Source organism: Sarcophilus harrisii, chromosome 3 (assembly GCF_902635505.1).
Source record: "Sarcophilus harrisii chromosome 3, mSarHar1.11, whole genome shotgun sequence".
Taxonomy (NCBI): domain Eukaryota; kingdom Metazoa; phylum Chordata; class Mammalia; order Dasyuromorphia; family Dasyuridae; genus Sarcophilus; species Sarcophilus harrisii.
The window spans coordinates 73,333,370-73,355,458 of record NC_045428.1 but is presented as its reverse complement, the minus strand read 5'-3'; the positions used below and the strand labels follow the sequence as shown (position 1 = coordinate 73,355,458).

The window sequence follows — 22,089 nt, the reverse complement described above, 5'->3', positions numbered from 1 at the left end:
AATCTGTACTGCTTCCTCCTTATTCCCAGCCAAGCCCTACTTCAGTGTTCAGACCTTTTAATCCTCTTAAGCTGTCCTGGGCTGGAAAAATGAGATACTGTGAGTTTTATTTGGTTATCCTGCTTGAAATTTGATTTGAGGTATTTTAAGTTCTTAAGAGGATTGGGTTGGGAGAACTCAGCAGAAATGCTCAATTCCCTCTATTATCTTGGCTCCACCTCCACAAAATGTTGAATGATTGATATACTGCTAACTCATTTAGCTTATGGTTTACCAGTACTCTTGAGTCTATTTCAAAGGAAGGTTTTTTGGTTTTCTTTTATTTTTGTTTTTGTTAGGCAGTCCCTATCAATTTTACCCCCACATATTTCCAGATTGATTGTATTCACCTGAATTTCCCTCTATAGAATTTCATCCTATTTTTGTAAATAGTTTCTATAATTAACAAGGTCACCTTGAATTCTATTCTTGTTTCTTGAGGTCTTAGCAAATATTTTAGAACTCAATGTCATCAAGAAGCCTAGTGACTTTTTCCCATTCAAACCTATATCATTGACAAAAAATGCTTTATTTATATAAAAAATGAATACTAATATAATATATAATTTCTAAAATTCTAAGTTATAGGATACTTGCCAATTGGCTTTGATAGAATGAGTTTTCTCATCAGGAGTTCCTTCCATAAATCTATACCTAATAATCATAATTTTTAGCTTTACTTTTACATTAAAAATAAAGCAAAATAGCATTCTGTCTAATTTGCACTATTAATTTAGATCCTGTCTTGTTTGTCCTGTGCTGGAGACAAAGACACTATCATCATTTTACTTGTAATAGTATTTTGTACTAGTTTATCAAATCACTAGTTTATAATAGTAATAATAATTATAGTTATTGAAGTAATAGTAGTAATGATGATTTTTCCACTATTCCACAGTTTGTTGTTAAAAATAATAGGTAATCCATTTTTTAAAATTTATTTCTTCTTCTGACTTTAAAAAACAAAGTAATTCATCTCATTTTATTCTCTCTTTTTTCTATTGGTCATCTCATCAGTTCCCACAGGATCACTTTTCATCTCTATACAGATGACTCCAGATCTACAAATCCAGTTCTCATCTACCCTCATCTCTTTCCTAAGCTCTAGTCTTACATCACCAACTATCTGCTAGACATTCCTATTTGTATGTCTCATAGACATCTCAAATTTAACACATCCAAGCCAAGATTCATTATCTTTTCCACTAAATCTTGTTTTTCTTTAACTTCTATTCATCTGATCTTCTGCTGGGCACATGACAATATTTTTGTTATGTTTTTTCTTTTTCTGTCTTTTTTTATTTGTTTTTTCTTACTTTATATATATATATATATATATATATATATATATATATTAAAAGAACAGTTATTTTAAAATTGTGTGAAGAGGAGAAAGGGAGGCAGATTGTATGTATAAGCTACTACCATATTCCAGGAAGAAATAAGGAGGTCCTGAACTAAAGTGGTGCCTGTGTTAATGGAAATTAATTATAAATGACATATGAAGAAAGATTCTATCTGCATACAGAGAAAGAGCTGATGAACAGAATTATCTCTAGAATAATTGTGTGTGTGTGTGTGTGTGTGTGTGTGTGTATGGGTAGGTTTCTAATGTTAGCCATCTCTAAGGTGAGAAAGAGGAAAGAAAAAAAGAGGAGTAAAGAATTTATATGATAACTTTATTATATATAGTGAGTTGTACAAATTTGCAGTTTCATGTTCAATCATCTTTTTACTATACTATGCCATAGAAATGATTGTTTTATTCCATTAATTAAATAAATATATTTTTAAAAAATCTTGTGAAAATAGAATTGAAAAGAATTAGCAAATGAATAGATATAGTAGGTAAGATTCTGAGGGAGGCATAGAGAAAACTCTAAGGTTAAAACTTTGGTAACTGGAAATCTAGTACTCAATATATTTATGGATATATTTATGTATGTGTGCATAAATATAGATATCTATATTTATGCACACATATATCTATATATACACATACATAAACCTACATGCATATCTAGACATGCTTTTTAAACAATATTGATATGGTTGGCATATAATATACATTTCTCATTTGATTGAATCTTTTAACTTTCTCATTTGATTGAATCTTTTAACTTTGAGATCAATAATTACTAGCTATAGTTTTTTCTAATAAATTCTATCTGATCCTTATTAGTGTATTTGTATATATATCTTATTTCCTATCCTTGCTAATTCTTGTTTTTAGTTCTATTTGTTAATTTGTCTTGCTATTACTTAACCTCCCCCCCTCATGTATCCCTTCCTATCTTCTCCCCTCACACTTTCCCTCCCTCTTTATCCCATTCCTATGCATCTACATATCTTATTCCACTCCCATAAAAATACCCTTCTATTCCCCACCTTATCCTATGCTACCTATTTCCTTCCTCTTGATTCTTTTCCCATTAATGTATACATCTTGTCCTCTTAATTTACACACCCTTCTATACCCCATCTTATCCTTTCCTTTCCTACCTTATTTCTTTATAGATTTTGGAAGGTGCTATACCCTTCATGATATGTGTATATGTGTATTATTTCCTCTTTAAACCATTCCCAAAGTGAATAGATTTTCAGAACTACCATCCCTCTAAAGTCTTTGTTATGAGTTCTTACTCCCCCACTTTATTCAAATAGCATAATTACTATTTTTACCTTTTCCTAGACTATTTTGCTTTTTAAAGTCAGATCACACTCAGCTCTGCCCCTTTGTCTTTTGGACTATCTAATTACTACTATCAATCTCAGGCATATTATATTATATTTCCACATATAAAGCATAAACAGTTTGTTTTTACTTAGTCCCTTGAAATTAGTCATGTTAAATTTGAGTTCAGATTTGGTTGAGACAAAATCCTTAAAGATCTGTAAATTCATTGAATCTCCATTTTTTTACCCATTATTATGCTTAATTTTGTTGGATATAGTTTTGGCTGCAGGCCTAGTTCTTTTGATTGTCAATATATGATATTCTAGAACCAGTGGTCTTTTATTATAGCTGCCAACAAATCCTGTACAATTCCAGTTGGAGTCCCAGAACATTTTGGATTGTTTTCTAGTTTGTTTCTTGTAAAATTTTCTCTTTGATATGAGGGTTTCAAAACTTAGTAATAACATTCCTATGTGTTTTCTTTGAGGAGCTGCTTGAGATGGTGATCAATGGAATTATTCTATTTCTACTCTCCCCTCTTGTTCTATCATTTTAGAATAATTTCTTTTAATTATTTCTTGTATTATTGTGTCAAGGTTTTTTATCACAGTTTTTAGGTAGTCCTATTCTTCATATGTTTTCTCTTCTTGATCTGTTCTTCAGATTTATTGTTTTTCTTATAAGATGTTTCACATTCTATTCTTTTTTCATTCCTTATATTTTGTTTTGATATTTAATTGGTCTCTTATAGTTTCTAGTTTTCAAAGAATCATTTTCTTCTTTAAGACTCTATCTTTTTCAAATTGGATGACTTTTTTATATCTCCTTGGTTTTTTTTTTTTTTTTGGAATGATTTTTTTTATTTTTTCCTCAATCTCTCATATAGTCTTTAAAATATTTTTTGAGTTCTTTACATTTTTTTCTGGGCAGATAGCCTCCTTGGGTAGGAGAGGCTTTTTTTTTTATTATTTCAATGTCTTCTCAAGATGAATGTTGGTTTTTCCTATTCCATAGTAAGTTTCTATGGCTGGTCATAGAAACTTTTTCTCTTTTGTCTGCTCATTTTTTAAGGATAATTTATTAGTGTAACCATTACTAATCCTGGGGAGTGAAAGGGTATCGAGGAGATGGTGCCTCTGGCTTCACTTCAGTTCTCCTCTTCAGCCTGGAATCCCAAACCAAGATCTCCACCCTCCTGCAAGTGCCTGCAGCTAGCAGCATTCCTGCCCTACTGTCTATATCTTCACTTGATGTACTGGTTCCTTTTTTGCCCAGTGTCACTCCTCAGCAGCACAACCATACCTGGTGTTCTTTATCAGATGAAGTTCCCTCAGTCTTCCACAACTCAGATACCCCCTCCCCAACTCTTCAGCTGTCTAGGAGATGACAGTTTTTGTGGTTGGGGTTGAAGATACTACTGAATTCAGCTAGCCACAGAGCTCCCTGCTAGCTGTTTGTGTGAAGCTAACCTGAACCAATTAGTCCTGGAGTCTTTTTTTTTTTTTTTTTTTTTTTTGGTCTTCTCAAGTTGTCCCAGGAGGATCCCTGTTCTGCCCCAAATCTTGGTTATTTTTCACCTCTCTATGTTTACCCTGAGGCACAATTTTATTTTGTTTGTGGGGGAATCTGGAGATGCTCTCTACCATCTTCTCAAATCCTCCCCCCACCAAAAAAAAAAAAAAAAAAAAAAAAAAAAAAGATTTGTTCTTAAAGTTCATTTTTGACAATATAACTCTTCTGTTTAAGAAGCTTAACTAATGCTCCCTAATGATATAGAAAAAAATGCGAATGCTTGGTTAACATTTAGTACCCTTCACAATCCTACTGCTTCTTATTTTTCCATATTCATTTTTCTAATTCAAATCATGCATTCTACCTTCCAACTAATCTAGCCTTTTTTCTTTCCTTCCTACAATATTCTGTGTTCCAAATCTATGCCTTTGCAGTGTCCCCCATCCCTGGAATGTTCTTCATCCTTATCTCCACTTCCTGAAGCCCCAAGCTCCTCTCAAAATAGCTCAAGTGCTGTATGTCCTATAAGAGACTTTCACTAATTCCTTCAGTTAGTGTTTTCTGATGCTATCCCTTTAAATTATTTTCAATTTACTTGGAATATATTTTGTATTGACTCACCTGCATATCTGTTATCTGCCCCTTCTGGGACACTGAATAGAGTTCCAAGCCTGGAATGAGGAAGAGTTAAGTTCAAATCCAGCCTCAGGAACTTACTATGTGACACTAGGCAAGTCCTTTAGTTTCTGTTTGCCTCAGTTTCCTTATTTGTAAAATAGGGATAATAATATCACCTACTTTCCAGGGTTGTTGTGAGAATCAAATAGGAAATAATTATAAAACACTTATCAGGCACATGTCTGATACATATTTATACAATAAGCATTGTATAAATGTTATCTATTATTACTATTGAAGACAGAAACTGATTCATTTTTGCCTTTCTAACTCTGCCATATAACTAACCAAATCATTGTTGAATTAAGTTGAACTGAATTTCATGGCAAAATTTTCAAAGTTCTAAAATATAAAGGCTTACATTTTTTACATGGAAAGCCCTCTTTCCCCTTACAAGGAAAACCTTCTCAGCAGAGGGTTAAAGTTGAGAAATCTGAAATAATACATATCCATCTATGTATGTATATGTGTGTGTATATATAATTTGCATTTTATTTTTAACAGAATTAAATTTGTATTTCACACAATTGCCTCTCTATAAAGGACAAAATCAGCAAAGATGTCTCTGTGAAGAAAGCTTATTTTCTGTGTTTTGGTCTTCACACATTTCTATACACCACTGGTGAATTAGAAATGAATCAGTGGTCTGTTAGAGAAAATGAACTATGGCATCTTTCCACTAAACTTCATTAGCTTGTTGCCATAGAGCTGACAAAGCCTAGGGACTTTTTGACGGACAGTTAGTTAATATCCCTACATTGATGGAGCCCATTTATTAATCACAGGAAAGAACAGAAGCGGGCTTTAATAACTAAAAAATGTGTATGTCTTGGCAACAGCAGCTGTTTACTACTACCTACCTAATCTAATCAAAGCATTCTCTTTTAACTTAACCTTGAGTGAACTAAATGTGGCTATTCCCTGAACTCCATACTCATTTAACTACAGTACAAGTTCTTGAATTAATAAATTTCATTTTTACCTAATAAAAGTATAGGTTTTAACTTCTGGTTCATTAAGAAGACCTCATGGGGTCATGACTAATTCTCACAGTTCAGGGCTTACATCAATTTCCTTCTTGTTTTCAGGAAACTAGTTTCTTTATCCCAGAGTGTACATTTTGTAACCCAACAGTCAGGCTTTGTGAATTCTATTAAATGGGGATCTGATGACAGACAAATATAATCATTGAATTTCCTTTCTAAAAAAATCTTCCCTTCATCTTTTTTACCCCCTTCTTTCTTGTCAAGTCAGTTTAACCTTCTCATAAGAAAAGTGTATTTTTGACCAATAGAAAATTTTATTAATCATACATGGTTGACTTTACTTTCTCAGTTCATGTGTGGCCACCATAAGAAAATCTATATGTGAAAATCTGAATTTATAAACTAAATAAAATAGGGTAATAACTATATAAGAAAAGGATATTTCTCTTTATGAAAGTAATTTATACTGCAACAGCCTCTTTTATTGCATCATGAAGTTCCTTTCAGCCGTAGGTCACTGGTAGATTTCAAATACTCATTAATTGGACAAAATTGACATATTCAATTTTCCAATAAGACATATTTCTTTTGTATTTTAATAATAGTTTATTATTTTCAAAACACATGCTAAGAGAGTTTTCAACATTCACCCTTGCAAAATCTTGCATTCAAATTTTTCTCCCTGCCTTCTCTGTTCCCTTCTCCTAGACAGCAATTAATCTAATACAGATTAAACATGTGCAATTTCTCTAAACATATTTTTATATTTATCATATTGCACAAGAGAAATCAGATCAAAAAGGGAAAAAATGAGAAAGAAAATAAAGCAAGCAAACAACAACAATAAAGGTGAAAATATTATGTTGTGATTAATATTCCGTCCTGATAGTTTCTCTCTGAATGCAGATGGCTCTCTCCATCACAAGTCTATTGGAACTGGCCTGAATCACCTCATTATTGAGGAGAGCCAAGTCCATCATAGTTGATCATCACATAATCTTCTTGTTGCTGTGTACAATGTTTTTTTGGTTCTACTCACTTCATTTAGTCTCAGTTCATGTTAGTCTCTCCAGACCTTTCTGAAATCATTCTGATGGTTATTTCTTATAGAACATTAATATTCCATTACATTCATATATCATGATTTATTCAGCCATTCCACTCAGTTTCTAGTTCCTTGTTACCACAAGAAGGGGTGCTTATAGACATTTGCACTTGTTGGTCCTTTTCCCTTTTTTATGATCTCTTTGGAATATAGACCCAATAGAGACAATGCTGGCTCAAAGGGTGTGCACAGTTTGATAGTACTTTGGGCCTAGTTCCAAATTGCTCTCCAGAATGGTTGGGTCAGTTCACAATTCTACCAACAATGTATTAGTAAGACGTATATTTCTTAAAATAAAAGACAATGATTTTAGAACTCAAAGGACAGCTAGATTTTACAGGATTACTTGTTCGTTTTTCTCTTTCTTATATATCTTTTTTTGTACAAAATGACTTTCAACATTGGAGGGGAGATATATTTAAATCAATTAAATTAAATCAATTAAATAAAGATGATGAAAATCAAAATATGGCAATTTCTAATTTTTTTAAAGTAAAAGGACACTATTTTCCCAAATACCTAAAATACTTGGGTATTTGTGAATACTTGTGATTTGTGAATCACACAAGATGATGTGTGGGCAAGTCACATAACCCTGTTTGCTTCCATTTCCTCATCTATAAAATGAATTGAAGAAGGATGATGCAAACTACTCCAGTATCTTTGCCAAGAAAACTCCAAATAGGCACAAAGAGTTGGACTACAGTTGAAAAATGACTGAAAAAAACTACAAAGTAATAATCATCCTCTGCAATATTACTCCTAAGAATTATCTGAATTTTGTTAGAATCATGCACACTGCACTAACAATACATTTCCTATTTAACACATAACAAAAATCTAGTTGTAATAGAAACAAAAAATTGGGATGATAATGAGAGATATTGGACAGATATACCCAACTGGGCAGCCATGTGGTACCATACCAGGCCTGAAATCAGGAAGATAATCAGGAATCAATCTAGGGATTCAGAAATAGTTACTAGATCCCTCAAAATAAATAACTTACGACAGGGAAGTATTTTGAATGTTAAGATAATTACATGAAATGTTTAATAATATAAATAACCAATTGCAAAGGGAGGTGTATATAAACAATTCTTATGAAATGTTTTCAACCTTTTTAAATATTTCCCTGCTTTTTGATCTTGATATGTTCTTGGCCCCCATTCTCTCCTACCTTGTATGATACTTTATACATGTGATATCCTTCCAAGTAAAATCTAAATTCCCTGAGGGCAGAGACTGTTGACTTTGGTCTTTGTATTTTCTCTGTTTTGTCTAGTGAAGATCTAGGATACTGTTTGAGAGGCACTTAACAAAAAAAAAAATGTTCATTTATTTGAATTAATAATACAGACAAAAATCACAGCAAACTTATTTGAATGGCAAATTCAAGACATTTTTTGTAAAACAAAAAAAAAAAAGTAGCTTCTATATTACCTTAAAATAATTCAAAAGACATGTGACTCAATCCAAAAAACCTATGATTAGTACATGTTACCAACCTGCCTTCAATTTTACTGTTCTTTTTGTCAAAAAGCTAAAATCATAGTTACATTTTACTGGTATTTATCTTCTTAAGAGCTGGGAGGAAAAGTTAATCAACCTCTGGATGTCAAGTCACCAAAACCTAAGTTTAGATACTGCCTGATAAATGTAACAACTGTGGGATTCAGGTTAAATTATTTAATTTAGCTTTAGTTTTCTCCTCTCTGTAAAATAGAGATAATAGTATCTTGTGAAATCAAATATTTTTAAACCTTAAAATAACATATAAATGTAAGTTGTTGTTATTAGTTATTACTATTATTATTCCTAGATAATTATGATAGGCAACTCTATTTAAACCTGCTTCTCCAAAATCTTTATTTCTGTCAATGGCCCTACTATCCGCTATTATCCAGGTTCCTAATCTCAGAATCATCTTTATCTCTTCCCTTCAGTTGTCAACTTCATTTGAATGTTATTGTTGTTGTTATTCAATTATTTAAGTTGTATCTGACTCTTCATGACAGCATATGGGGTTTTCTTGGCAAAGATACTGAAGTAGTTTATTATTTCCTTCACCAATTCATTTTACTGAAGGAAACTGAGGCAAACAGAGTAATATAACTTGCCCAGGGTCACACAGTTAGGAAATATTTAAGGTTAGATTTGAATCAGAAAGATTCCTAGCCCAGTACTCTATCCACTACATCACCTGGCTGCCCAGTTGAATGTACCTCTCCAACATCTCTCATTTCCATCCTAATTTTTTGTTTCTACTACAACCAGATTTTTATTTTTAGGTGTTTATCACTTCTCATTTGTTATGGTAATCTCCTAACTAATTTTTATGCTATTTCTTCCTTCTATCATTCACAGAACTGTCAATGCAATGTTCCTAATACACCAATTAACCATTTCACTGGTCTTGCATCTAAACTACCTAACTTTCTGTATTTTTTATCCTATTTGCTCATGTTTCCATAGCTTTTATTATTGTCATCTCCCTTGACTGTGATGGATTTCTCCATTTAAATTTTCTCAGAGTATTAAGAAGTTTCTGTTACTGAAATAATAACACAGGCACTTATACAGATTTATGTGTCAAACACAAATTATCACATTTGATTGTCATATTTCTTCATTTGATTGTATCTATTGTATTAAAATAACTAGAAAAAAGGTTTTTGGTTCATTAGGGTAGATCATTATTGGAAGATTTATGAAAAGATTTAGAGAAAAAGCAAAATAGCATGGAAGGAGTGGAGTCCACATGGATGAAAGGAATAGTCATGGATCCATTGTAAATATTGAATTATAAGTCCTTAAGGACAGTGATTATATCTAATTTCATTTTTGTTTCTTCAGTACAGTGCATATAATAGGAACTAAATAAATTCTTGTTGAATTGAATTGAAAAGCAAACCAAGATAATAGCAAAGAGAACTAATTGTTCAAGATCTTATAGTAAATTACAAATATGGAAAGCATGATATAATTCCACCTACATCTAATGCAGAGAAGTGCTCTTGAAATTGGTTTGATTAAGTCATAGCCAAAAAGTTCCACATCATAGATATTCCTAAAGAATACCAGATGTTGCAGAAATTCTAAAAAATCAGTCAATTATTCAAGCTTTGCTATCTACAGGATGGTAAATGTTTGGATTTTAGACTCACCTGGAAGTGAGATGAATGGTATTTAAATTTTATTCAGATATTTATTATTAAATAGATATAGTCTTGGCCTGGAGATTAAAAAAAGGGAGCATTACCCTTAGGAAGTGAAACAGCATGTTATAGTGGCTAGTGAACTAATTGTAAAGCCAAAAGCATCTGAGTTCAAATCCTTTCCCTGACACTTATTATCTGTGTGATCCTGAAGAAGGACTTAACCTCTCTATGATCTTGGTAACACTCTCATGTTCTAAACTATAGAGAAGGCACCAGCTATGAGTGTACTCATAGAGGAAGTTTCTTATCCCGGAAATTCTCTATACCAATGAAATCACAATTCCAATTCCTATCCCTAATTTATAATGTGCCATTTATTTGCTATATTTCATCTAAAATAGTTCTCTAATTAGGAGAAATTAAACTAATTGCTTAATGATCCCTTCCTTTGAAGAACTCATAAGCTCCTAGAGGCTGACTTAATACCAAAAAAAAAAAAAAAAAAAATGCAAGCCTCCAAGCTGAAGTGATGGGACTAAAGCCTCTCCACTTCCATATTCCCTCCTTAGACTTACTCTCTCGTGATTTCTCCTCTTCAAGTCTCAGGATTCTAGTATGATTTAACTTATTTAAAAATGTGGTGTGGGGGTGCTACTTGGGGTGAGGGTTCAGGAACTTGAGGCATTTTTATTTGCCCCACTTCTATACACAAAATGTGCTTGCCTCTTGAAAAAATAACTTTTGACCCATGCCCTTAGCAAAGACAAGAGTCTTTGATTTAGATGCATAAGTTTACATTTTTAGGGGTAGATGATGTCAATCCAACATAGAAAGGACTACCAAAGTACTAACAACAAGGGTCTTTCATAGAGGCAAAGGAATTGAAATATGGGATATCCTGGAATATTTGGTGTGTCATGGAGGGGCAGAGGGAGCAGGGTTTAAATATGCTTCCATAGGGTCAGAGTTTCATGAAAGGCTAAGCCTTGAGAGTCTGTTACATAAGTTATTTAAATAACTAAAAGTCCATAGAGAAGTTTGGGAAGGCTTAGGGAATGGTGACATCTGGTCAGAATAATGGGCTCTGATTGTAACAGTGGGGAGGGAGGGATTTCCAAAGAGACCCTAAGACCAAATACAACTGGTTTGCACCTGCTGTAACCTTGGGGTCAGCATAATAATATCTCTATTTGAAAAGGAAAATGCATCAGTCTGTGTTGTCTGGTTGAGAGAAAATCCCAAAGAATTAAGCGAATCTGAAGACAGTTTGTAATGTATTTTAATTAGATGAAATAGGATGAGAGAATAATAAGGAACAATTAAAACTAGAATGATTTCCCATAAGTATTTCCAGGTGTACCAGAAATCTATCCCATTGCAAAATGTAAATAGTTCCAAATTTATCATACAAACTATGTTTGAAATTTGCTGAAATCCTGTGAGGCATGTGGTAAAGTTGGATTCTGCTGACTTGAGGTTAGTAATGAATACGCTTTGACTTGGAACCCCTAGTTTCCTTGAAGACTAAGTTTAAGAGGTCTTACCCAATTCTTCCAGGTATTAATCTCCTACTCCTTGAAAAATTACCTTGTATTTATTTTAACATATCTTGATTTGTTTGTCTGAAATTAAGTTGTACCATCTCAGGACAGGAATTTTTAACATGAGGATTTTGAACTTTTAAAAAATAATCTTAATATAATTGATTTTCTTTATAATCCCATGTCTTTTATTGTATTTACTTAAAAATATACTCTTAGGTTTCCATAAATTTCACCATATTGTCAAAGAGTCCATGATGCAAAAAATAAATAGATCATTGAATGAAGAGATAAATGAATAAACAACTGAAATTAGAACCTCTAGGAAAAAGTAAACTCCTGGACAGTGGTTATTTACCCTTGTATCTCAAGTACCTAGCACAATGCATGACACATGACAATTTTTCCTAAATGTCTACTGAATAATTGCTGATTGGTTAATTTGATTTGAAACAGAGCTTCTCTAGTGATACCTCCTTGCCAACGATCCCGCTACGCCACCTACTTTGATGTTGCGGTACTACGCTGCTTACTCCAGCCCCATTGGTCAGAGGAAGGCACTCAGTGGTCCCTGATGTATTATCTGCAGAGATTAAGACACATGTTAGAAGAGAAACCAGAAAAGTCTCCAGAGCCAGAGATTCTGCATCTGCCCAGACCCCGCAGCAGTTCCATGGTGGCAGCAACTCCCTCACTAGTGAACACTCATAAAACCCAAGTAAGAAAAATCATTACACTTTAGAGCATTGGCTTTACAAATTACCAACCATTCATTTTCCTCCAGTTCTCTGAAAATGAATGTCATTTTTGAGGGTTTATTACATTGAAGATTTGCCCTCCCCTCAAAATAAATGTTATTCTTCCTCTGTCTTTTGCTCTAGACTTTTGGCCTTTTTATAATTCTTTTCAAGTAAATTTAGCTCTCAAACAAGAAGATAGATAGAGAGATGGACAGAGAGAGAGAGAGAGAGAGAGAGAGAGAGATATTATGGATGGATGGATAGATAGATAGATAGATAGATAATGACACATTTATGAGCCTGTTAATATTTACAAGTCACTTTCCTCACAACAATTTCATGAGGTATCAGCAAAACTTGTTGATGCTATTTTAAAGATAGAAAATTTGCACTGAGAAAGTGTAAAGTGACTTGTCCAGGGCCACATAGATACTAAATCTTATACTTGCACTCAACATTAATTACTTGATTTTTGAAGTACTTCTTAGTCATCTCTTAGAAACATTAATTTTCATTATATGGGGCTGTAAACATAGGTAATCTTGGAAAGTGTGCTGAATATCTACCCTTATCCAGACACAGATACCGAAACTTGTTAAAAAAAATAAACCCACTATATTTTTTTACTTATCTTTTATGATGAAATAACAAAACACAGAAATTTTGAGGTAATGTGAGGGGGCTCATAGGAACATAGTTTTAGAGATGGAAGAGACCTTACAAAACATCTAATCCCAAGAACCTTATAATATTTCAAATTACAGATGATTGAAATGTCAGATTAGAAGAATTCTAACATATGGATATAGTTACATAGATTGAAAACGCAATTAAATAGGAGTCTGAATTAGCAAAAACAAATATGTATTTTCACCTGCTGGAAAGTGATCCTAGCCAAAGTGGGTAACTACTTGCCTGAATCATTGCAGTAAAAAGCCTTTATTGCTTAGTCTTAGTCTTTCACTTTATTACAACTAGGAAATGAGACACCCAGATTTCTAGAATATACAACATCACAGTCAAATTGGCCCCAGAAAACTAGGACACAAAGTTAACAATGCACGAAATAAAGTCTTACAATGACAAAATGCAATAGTTATGAAATGTCACTGTTTAAAGTTCAATACTTGATAAGCAATTTTAAATCAAACTATCTAGTAACTAACCACAAATCAAACCTGAAGAAGAACTGCACCATCTTAATACTGCTTAAAGGAGGTACCCATTGGTTTGATTTTTCCACATTTGCCCTTATCGTTTTTCAAGGATCTTACCATGAAGTGTAATGAGGAGGAAAAATCTCTAAGTACAGAGGCCTTTTCTAAAATGTCTTTGACCAACTTGCGCAGATCTGCAGTTCCAGATCTTTCTTCAGACTTGGGCATGAACATTTTTAAGAAGGTGAGTGAAACTACCAAAGATGTCTAATATATTGATGATAAAAAAATAAAAAGCAACAACATAAAGTAAACTGGGTACCTGGTGGGAGACAGTATTATCCATTGAAAAGTACAGATGTTCTAATAGAGAATGATAATTCTAATTTTGTTGAATACTAATTATTTGTATGGGAAAATGGTATGGCAATTATATAGATTTAGTTTGCATCTGGAGCTGTTTTTTATTGATGGGTTTTTTTTTTTCAGTGAAGGTGATAGTTTTTATGGTAGTCATTCACTGTAGCTCACCCAAATCCCCTTATGACTAATGCTATATATTTTCAAATTGACTATTTTAGAGCAAAGATGTCTGGGCCTCATGGTACTAAACCCATTACCTTAGCTATATTATTATTGTGTTTTACACAAATGGGCTAACAGACCATAAATATAAATGAGTGGAAAAAAACTACCTGTGTCTATCTTTGCTCATTATTTTTAAGCAATAGGAAACATTCCAAGAAAAGGACAAACAATGAGTCACTGGTGTCCAAAATAGAGTAAGGGAAGACATGTGCCAGTCAATAATTCAATGAAAGATATATGTCTTCTTCCCTTGCTCTATTTTGAATAACATCAAAGATTTGTTCTTTATCTGACCTCTTCCTGGAATACTACCTGTCATTTACTCCCAATTTTAAGGTCTCTGGATAACTGAACTATGTGTAATCTTTTCTATGACTTTATCTCTCTCTCTCTCTCTCTCTCTCTCTCTCTCTCTCTTTCTTCTTCTCTCTCTGTTTCTCTCTTTTTATCTCTCTCTCTCTTTCTCGCTGTCTTCCTCTCTGTCTTTTTCTCTCTGTCCTCTCTCTGTCTCTGTCTCTCTCTAATTCTCTCTGTGTGTGTCTCTCTTTCTCACACACACACTCCATTTCATAGTTTAAAAGTCGCAAGGAAGATCGAGAACGAGAACGCAAAGGTTCTATCCCATTTCACCACACGGGGAAGAGAAGACAGCGTCGAATGGGAGTGCCTTTCCTGCTCCATGAAGATCACCTGGATGTGTCCCCCACACGCAGCACCTTCTCATTTGGGAGCTTTTCTGGTCTTGGAGAAGATAGACGTGGTATTGAAAAAGGAGGCTGGCAAACTACCATATTAGGTGACTGCAAGACTTAAGTGTTTTTCTTGATGTTCTAATATAACACTGAAAAAATAGAGATTCAAGGTCTTTATAGAAGAGCTAGGCTAAAGATCTTGAGTTTAAGTACAAGTCCCAAGTATAATTTAATTCTGTCACAACTAAAGCAGAGAATAGGCAGTTGTCTGGGATTTTCCTTTGTGGGATTTAGATAACTGCAAATTGTCAAATCACTTTGTTTTGGAGGCCCAGTCTTAAAATATATCAAAGGCCCAAGAGTCAGTGTAGAACCAAAGTTAGGCCATAACCCTGATATATACAAATATCTTTATTAAATGTAATAACAGAAACAATAAAGGAAGGGAAGCATGGAAAGATCAGTTGAGGCTTCAGAGTTAGGAAAACTTGGGTTCATACTTGGCTCCTAATGTGACATATTGACTATGTAACCCTAGGCAAGTCATGACTCCTTAGTGAACCCAGAAAACTCTTAGGAACTATAAATTGCAGAAGTTATTGATCTATAAAGAATATGAGAGTTTCCTTTAGGAATTTCCCCTTACCTGTGAAATCACTGTCCAAATTTTTTTTAAAAAGTAATAACATCAGCTGACATTAAAAACAACCGTTGGTCTATTGTAGAACTAGTAGTTCTTGAAATTTACATTAAAATGGATTTATCCTGTCTTCAGGAAATTTCATGTAGAAGCCTGAGCCTAAATGTTAAAGAGAATCAGAGTCTTGTGGCTCAGTAAAGCTCCTTTCTCATCATGCTTACCTCTTCCCACCTCTCCTTTCAGAGATAAAGAATAATTAGTTAAACAGAATCTTCTACAGTTTTTAAAACCATATTTTTATTCATCTTAGGCAAATTCACCAGACGAGGAAGTTCTGATGCAGCCACTGAAATGGAAAGTCTGAGTGCCAGGCACTCCCATTCCCATCATACTCTGGTCAGTGATTTACCAGATCACTCAAACAGTCATGGAGAGAATACTGTCAAAGAAGGTATGTCCTATACAGGAAAGGGGAGCTAAAGGAAGTATGAGTTCAGGAGCATTGTAGCCCTTCTTCTATTTCTGAAGTGTTATTTTCTAAATACCTTCAGTGATAATATTTTCTTCTACTCTATTTGTAGATATATCTCATAAGCACATATCTCATAACCATTTATCCTTAAAGGACTCCCACCCTGCATCTTTTTAGCAGGAGCTATTTAATTGCATCTGACAAAATTCAAACACAAAGTCAAAGACTTCATGGAGCCAACAAGGATACTGTTAAGACACAGAGACTAGTATTTTCAACATGAGTACTAGTTAGGAATAGTTTCACCTGGAGCAAAAACACATAGGATGGGTTTGGATAGAGTAAATGGCAGTAGACAGTCAAATGAAAGTTTTAATCATATTGTGACAGGGAGCAGATAAAGGCACCACTAAGGGAGGGAGATACCAGACTGCAATTGGGGCCAGTAAAGAACCACTAGATAATAGTTAGGATGACCATAGGGAAGAAATATGATACTCACAGGTTGACATTTAGGAACAAAAGCCCTATTTGATCCCATGTACTTTTCAGCTTCATTTTCTAGGATGCTAAAAGAAATCAAAAGTTTTTAATCTTAAAGGACAACAGATAAAACAATGTTGGCTGCCAAGGAATGTGCATCATGACATACCTCCTTGCTCCTGGCATATTGTACTCTCTTCTTGTTTACTAAGTGATTCACTGGTTGTTTAATACTTCCACCAAGACATTTGTTTCCAGTTACTCTCAACTTTTCAAAAGTCTTTTAATTTTTTTGTCTTTTTTTTTTTTTTTTTTAGTATTAACTGAATCACGTGGATAATAACCATGATTTAGAAGGAACAAAATGGATGTAGTCAGAATGAAATATTTTAGCTCAAATAGACAAAATATGGATATGTGTGTTCAGGCATTGATCAGTTGTAATGAGAGAAATCAGTTAATATTAGAGAATTACAAAATGTTAGTGCTGGATGAGATCTCACAGGTTACCTAGACCAAAGCCTCTTAAATTGTGGGTTATGATCCTATATGAAAGTCACCTAACTGAGGGCAGGGTCACAAAATTATAATTCTTTATCAGTAAATGTTTGATTTGCATACCTATTTTATATACCTATCTACCTGGGGTCTCATAAAAATTCCTCAGTCAAAAAGGAATTGTGATTGAAAAAGTTTAAGAAGCTCTGATCTAGATTAGATGTAGATATTCATATATGCCCCTCTAGAAATACCTACCAACAGTTCATCTGACTTTGATCTAAAGTACTTTAGGAAAAGGGTGTCCACTTCACCTTGAGTTTTTGTTTCATTTTTTTACAGTTATCAAGTTTGGTTGTTTCCCCCCCCCCCCTTACTTTGAGTCTAAATATACCTCTTTGCAACTCCCACACATTAATCTGCCCTCTAGGGTTAGTACAAATCTACTTCCTGCATCACAATTAGATACAAGAGGAGGTATGAATAGTTGGGAAGGAGATGATGTCATATGAACAAAGACCCCAATGTGGAAAAAGATGGGATGTGTTCAAGTATTGTTGAGTTGTCTAACTTTAACTATAGTATAAAATATGCAAAGGCAAATAGAGAGAATAAGCCTAGAAAGTTAGGCTGAGTCCAGTGTGGTACAAAATTTTATGTACTTCCTGGAAGTATTCAGCAGCATGAAAGCAGGAATGAAGGTAGTAGGTAGAGTTAGAGATTGGTAAAGTGGTGAGGTTGGAGGAACAAGAAATCTAGAGTATTAAAGAAATATGAATTATTTCAATATAATTGGTTCATTGTATATTCTTGTGAGTTTTATTTTATGGATTCAAAAACATTCTCAGAATACCATAGATTTCACCAGAATGCTATGATCCAAAAAAAAACTTAGGAACTCTTGCTTTATGTATTGACATAATTTGATATGATATCTTTGTGGTGGTTTAGGCCAGTTTTAAATATTGTAGCAAGAAATCAAGAATCTATGAAGCTAGAGCTATGATGATTTAATATCTTATTTAATAACTCTGGATACAAAATAGTGTGGGCTCAGAAGGGGATACTAAGACATTGTTCTTCTTTTCCCAGTGAGATCACAGATCTCCACCATCACAGTGGCTACCTTCAACACAACCCTAGCATCATTCAATGTGGGCTATGCAGACTTTTTCAGCGAGCACATGAGGAAGCTATGCAACCAGGTGCCTATTCCAGAAATGCCCCACGAACCTCTGGCATGTGCTAATCTGCCCCGAAGTCTAACTGACTCCTGCATCAATTACAGCTATTTAGAGGATACTGAACATATTGATGGGACCAATAATTTTGTTCATAAGAATGGCATGCTGGATCTTTCGGTAAGGGGCAAGAAATAAAGATTTTTCATTCTATAAAGTAATAAATGAATATTCTTTGTAGGGTTCATTATCTATCAAGTGAACAAATAAGAACTCTTCTTACTACTGCCATTTTTATAAAGGGAGTTATATGTTATATGTTATAAAAGGAGAAGTATGAATTTCAAGGAAAATTGAATTTTAAGAGAATAAATCTACATGTGTGATTTTTTCATAAAACTTCCTCCTACCATATAGAGTATTTATACTATAGAAAACTTTAAGTGTCTGTGACTGACCTTCAAAGAAGAAAGACTTAGATTTGGGACCCTCCTTTAACACATATTAATAGCATCACTTAATAAGTGCTTATTGACTGATTGACAGATCTAACATCTCAGTGTCCTAGGCAGCTTTCTAAGATTGAATTTATATGAAGATTGCCAATCTGTACTAGCTGAAGGAGTTTCTGTACTAGGAAGTCCAAATAAATCCAGAACTATAGTTATCAATAGAGTTTTATATATAGTTATATATAAAGATTTATCCATGTGTTTTTATCTGTATAAAGGGTTCCAAACTCTATTAAAATTCAAAACTGCACTAAGAGTCTTAGGACTATGGATGGATAGATAAATGAATGTTAGAGAGAGATTAATTACATATATATGTATGTATGTATAGTGTGTGTATACACATTCCACACACACACACACACACACACACACACACATACACACAAATTATGTACAATTGTTTATACAGAGCTACCCTCAGAATCTGAAAGCGGCTTTAGTTCTTTAATGTGACTACAAGTTTCTCAGTGGACTAGACAACTATCTCTAACTGTAAAGTGTAGAGCAACTGATCTGTATTAGTAAAAGGAGTTTTCTCACTTGTTCTCTATACAATCTTCCCCATACTCCAAAGAGGCATATAGATATAAATTATATATGTAGATTATACATTTTATCTATATCCATATTTGTTCCTATATCTATATCTATATGCAGTTATATTTATCTATACTTATCCATATCTACATCCATATTTTTATTATTCAGTCATAAAGTTGTGTCCAACATTGTGATCCCATTTGCGTTTTTTAGGAAAGACAGTAATTAAAGTTTTTGTGTTTCTTTGGCTTTGGTTTGGGGTTTGTTTGTTTTGTAAAAATGGATAAGTATTTCCTTTAAGTAACTTATCCAGGGCTATGTAGCTAGTAAGTTTCTGAGGCTAAATACTAATTCAGATCTTCCTAACTCCAGACCCAGTACTTAATTCACTGAGCTACCTAGGGAGGATAACTAATAGATATAGGCAAAAGCAAACTGTGCCTGTGCAAACATGTATGTATATATTTGTATAAATATATTTGTATATTTGTATACAAATGTATAAATAAATTTGTAGATATCTATTTGTATAAATATAGATATCTACACAAATGTACATATATATCCACCTAACCCTATATCTATCTATATATCTATATCTATATATGTCTGTTCTGACTTTGATGACTAAATGCAGAGAAAGACTACAGAACATGCTAAGTCTACTGATACTTTATCCCAGAATGCCCATCAGAAAAAGAAAATGACCTTTACACCTCACAGTTACTTGGGAAAGCTTAGTTGAATAGTATCAATAATACACTTCAAGGTTTTGGGAAGATATAATATTCTGAAATGTTTTCTTGACTAATGAAATACTTTTAAAACCAACACCATAAAATCAGCCTAGCCATGACACTATGCAAAATACTATATCTAACATGTCCAACACTATTTGGTCATTAGACAAAATTCACAAACCATGAAGAATTCTTAATTCAGAACAGTGTTAAGGAATATTGACCAAATCTTTTCCTCCTTAGATTGTGAGCTTCTTGAAAGTGGGTACTGCCTTTTTCTTTTAAGGTTATTTGTATGCTCAGTCCTTAGCATAGTTCCAGGTACACAGTCGGAACTTAGTAAAGGCTTGTTGACAGATTGAATGATTGACTAACCAAAATGGAGTAATTCAGGTAATTCAATAATTTTGCAAGGGATTTGCTTGTTTTCTTCTCAGGTGATTCTGAAGGCTGTTTATCTTGTCCTAAACCATGACATCAGCTCTCGCATCTGTGATGTGGCACTGAACATTGTTGAGTGCCTGCTCCAGCTTGGTGTGGTCCCCTGTGTAGAAAAGAACAGAAAGAAAAGTGAGAACAAGGAAAATGAGACTTCAGAAAAAAGGCCAAGTGAAGGAAATTTTCAGCTCAAGGGACCTTCTGGAAGCACAACCTGTGGATTTGGTGGTCCCTTGGTTAGTGGAACTGGAGATGGAGGTGGAGAAGAAGGTGGAGGTGGTGATGGAGGAGTTGCTGGAGGTGATGGAGGAGGAGGAGGAAGCGGAAGTGGAGGAGGAGGAGGAGGAGGAGGTGGTGGTAGTGGTGGAGGAGGAGGAGGTGGAGGTGGCCCTTACGAAAAAAATGATAAGAATCAAGAAAAGGTATGGTTGAATTCCTTTGCAAATCATACTAAGATATCATCCCTCATTTATGTTCACTGCTTGTTGGCAAAAAGTCTGTTGAAGTAAACCAATAATTACCGACAATTATTTTTGGTATTGGGTCTGGATATGTTATTTCATCACTTCAACTCAATAATCACTTATTAAATACCTTCTATATGCCAAGCACAATGCTAAATGCTAGAATTCCAAAGTCAAAAAAGATAGTCCATGTCCTTCAAGGGACATTCTACTGAAGATGTTCCAGGTGTGGAAATTCCCTCTGCTGATGTATTTTGAGAACTCTTCTGTAATTTATAATCCTTAAGAATTGCTTTGTACACGAAGTTTAAGGGAGTCGCTTACTGTCACCCTGACCACTGGCTAATATATGTGGTCTCTGAAGAAAAGGCAAAAACAGGCCTTTGATTTCCCAAAGGTGCTTCAGTAAATTATTTAGATGAAACTCTGAATTCTAAATTTAAAAGTGTTGCCAACCAGACAGTGTCAGTGACAGAGTGCCTTCCTGTTGTATTGCATGAGGATGTTGTCATAAATCACATGTTCTTATTTTTCTGGACAACTAAACCCCTGAGAGTTATTTTTTTTTTCCTTTTTTGGACAGTGGCTAGCAAACAAATATGAAACTGCATCAATTTGTCCTTTCTTTTTACCTTACTTTTTTTCCCAGTTTAAGGCACACTTAAGAGCCATTGACAACCATTGTCTTAGGAAGTTCTCTCTAGGCAAAAGGAAAAATATTCATCTATTCATCAAGTCCCTCAGTTGTTGATCCATTCTGATATCAAACTCTATGTGTTTCTCTAGCTTTTGAGATAAAAATCATGTTTAAATGTTACTAAACCTAATACCCATGCCTTTGAGATATCATGCCTAAGTCCAATTCACACATTAGTTTCCTTTTTCTGTTTGGGCTTTAATTTATTGGCTAAATAATATAGCTTTCACATTCCCTGTACTAATTCTGAATTGCTAGAGGGTTCATAAATAGTAATCAACTATGTAAAGTTCAAAATTTATATAATATTTACTGTTGATGTATACTATTATCTGTGATCTAAAATAGTGATACTTCTCTCTCTTTTCTCTGTCTTTATTTTCCTGTCTTTCTCTATGTGTATCTCTGTCTGTCTCTCTATCTTTCTGTCTCTCTGTCTCTCTCTGACTGTCTCTGTGTCTGTCTGTCTCTCTCTGTCTCTATGTCTGTCTCTCTCTGTTTCTGTCTCTATCTCTCTGTCACTATCTGTCTCTGTCTACCTCTGT

General features: G+C 33.9%; 1 protein-coding gene across 12 annotated transcripts in view; it reads left to right on the top strand.

Moving 5' to 3' along the window:
- UNC80 (unc-80 homolog, NALCN channel complex subunit) overlaps window positions 1–22,089 on the top strand; it is a 218,240-nt gene that overhangs the window by 26,232 nt on the left and 169,919 nt on the right. For all 12 annotated transcript variants that reach the window (XM_031958127.1, XM_031958131.1, XM_031958126.1 and 9 more), the window contains exons 8-13: window positions 12,156–12,417; window positions 13,706–13,840; window positions 14,758–14,980; window positions 15,827–15,967; window positions 18,062–18,330; window positions 20,383–20,805. In XM_031958127.1, coding sequence (XP_031813987.1) covers window positions 12,156–12,417; window positions 13,706–13,840; window positions 14,758–14,980; window positions 15,827–15,967; window positions 18,062–18,330; window positions 20,383–20,805 — 1,453 coding nt within the window. The remainder of the gene's footprint in view (window positions 1–12,155; window positions 12,418–13,705; window positions 13,841–14,757; window positions 14,981–15,826; window positions 15,968–18,061; window positions 18,331–20,382; window positions 20,806–22,089) is intronic.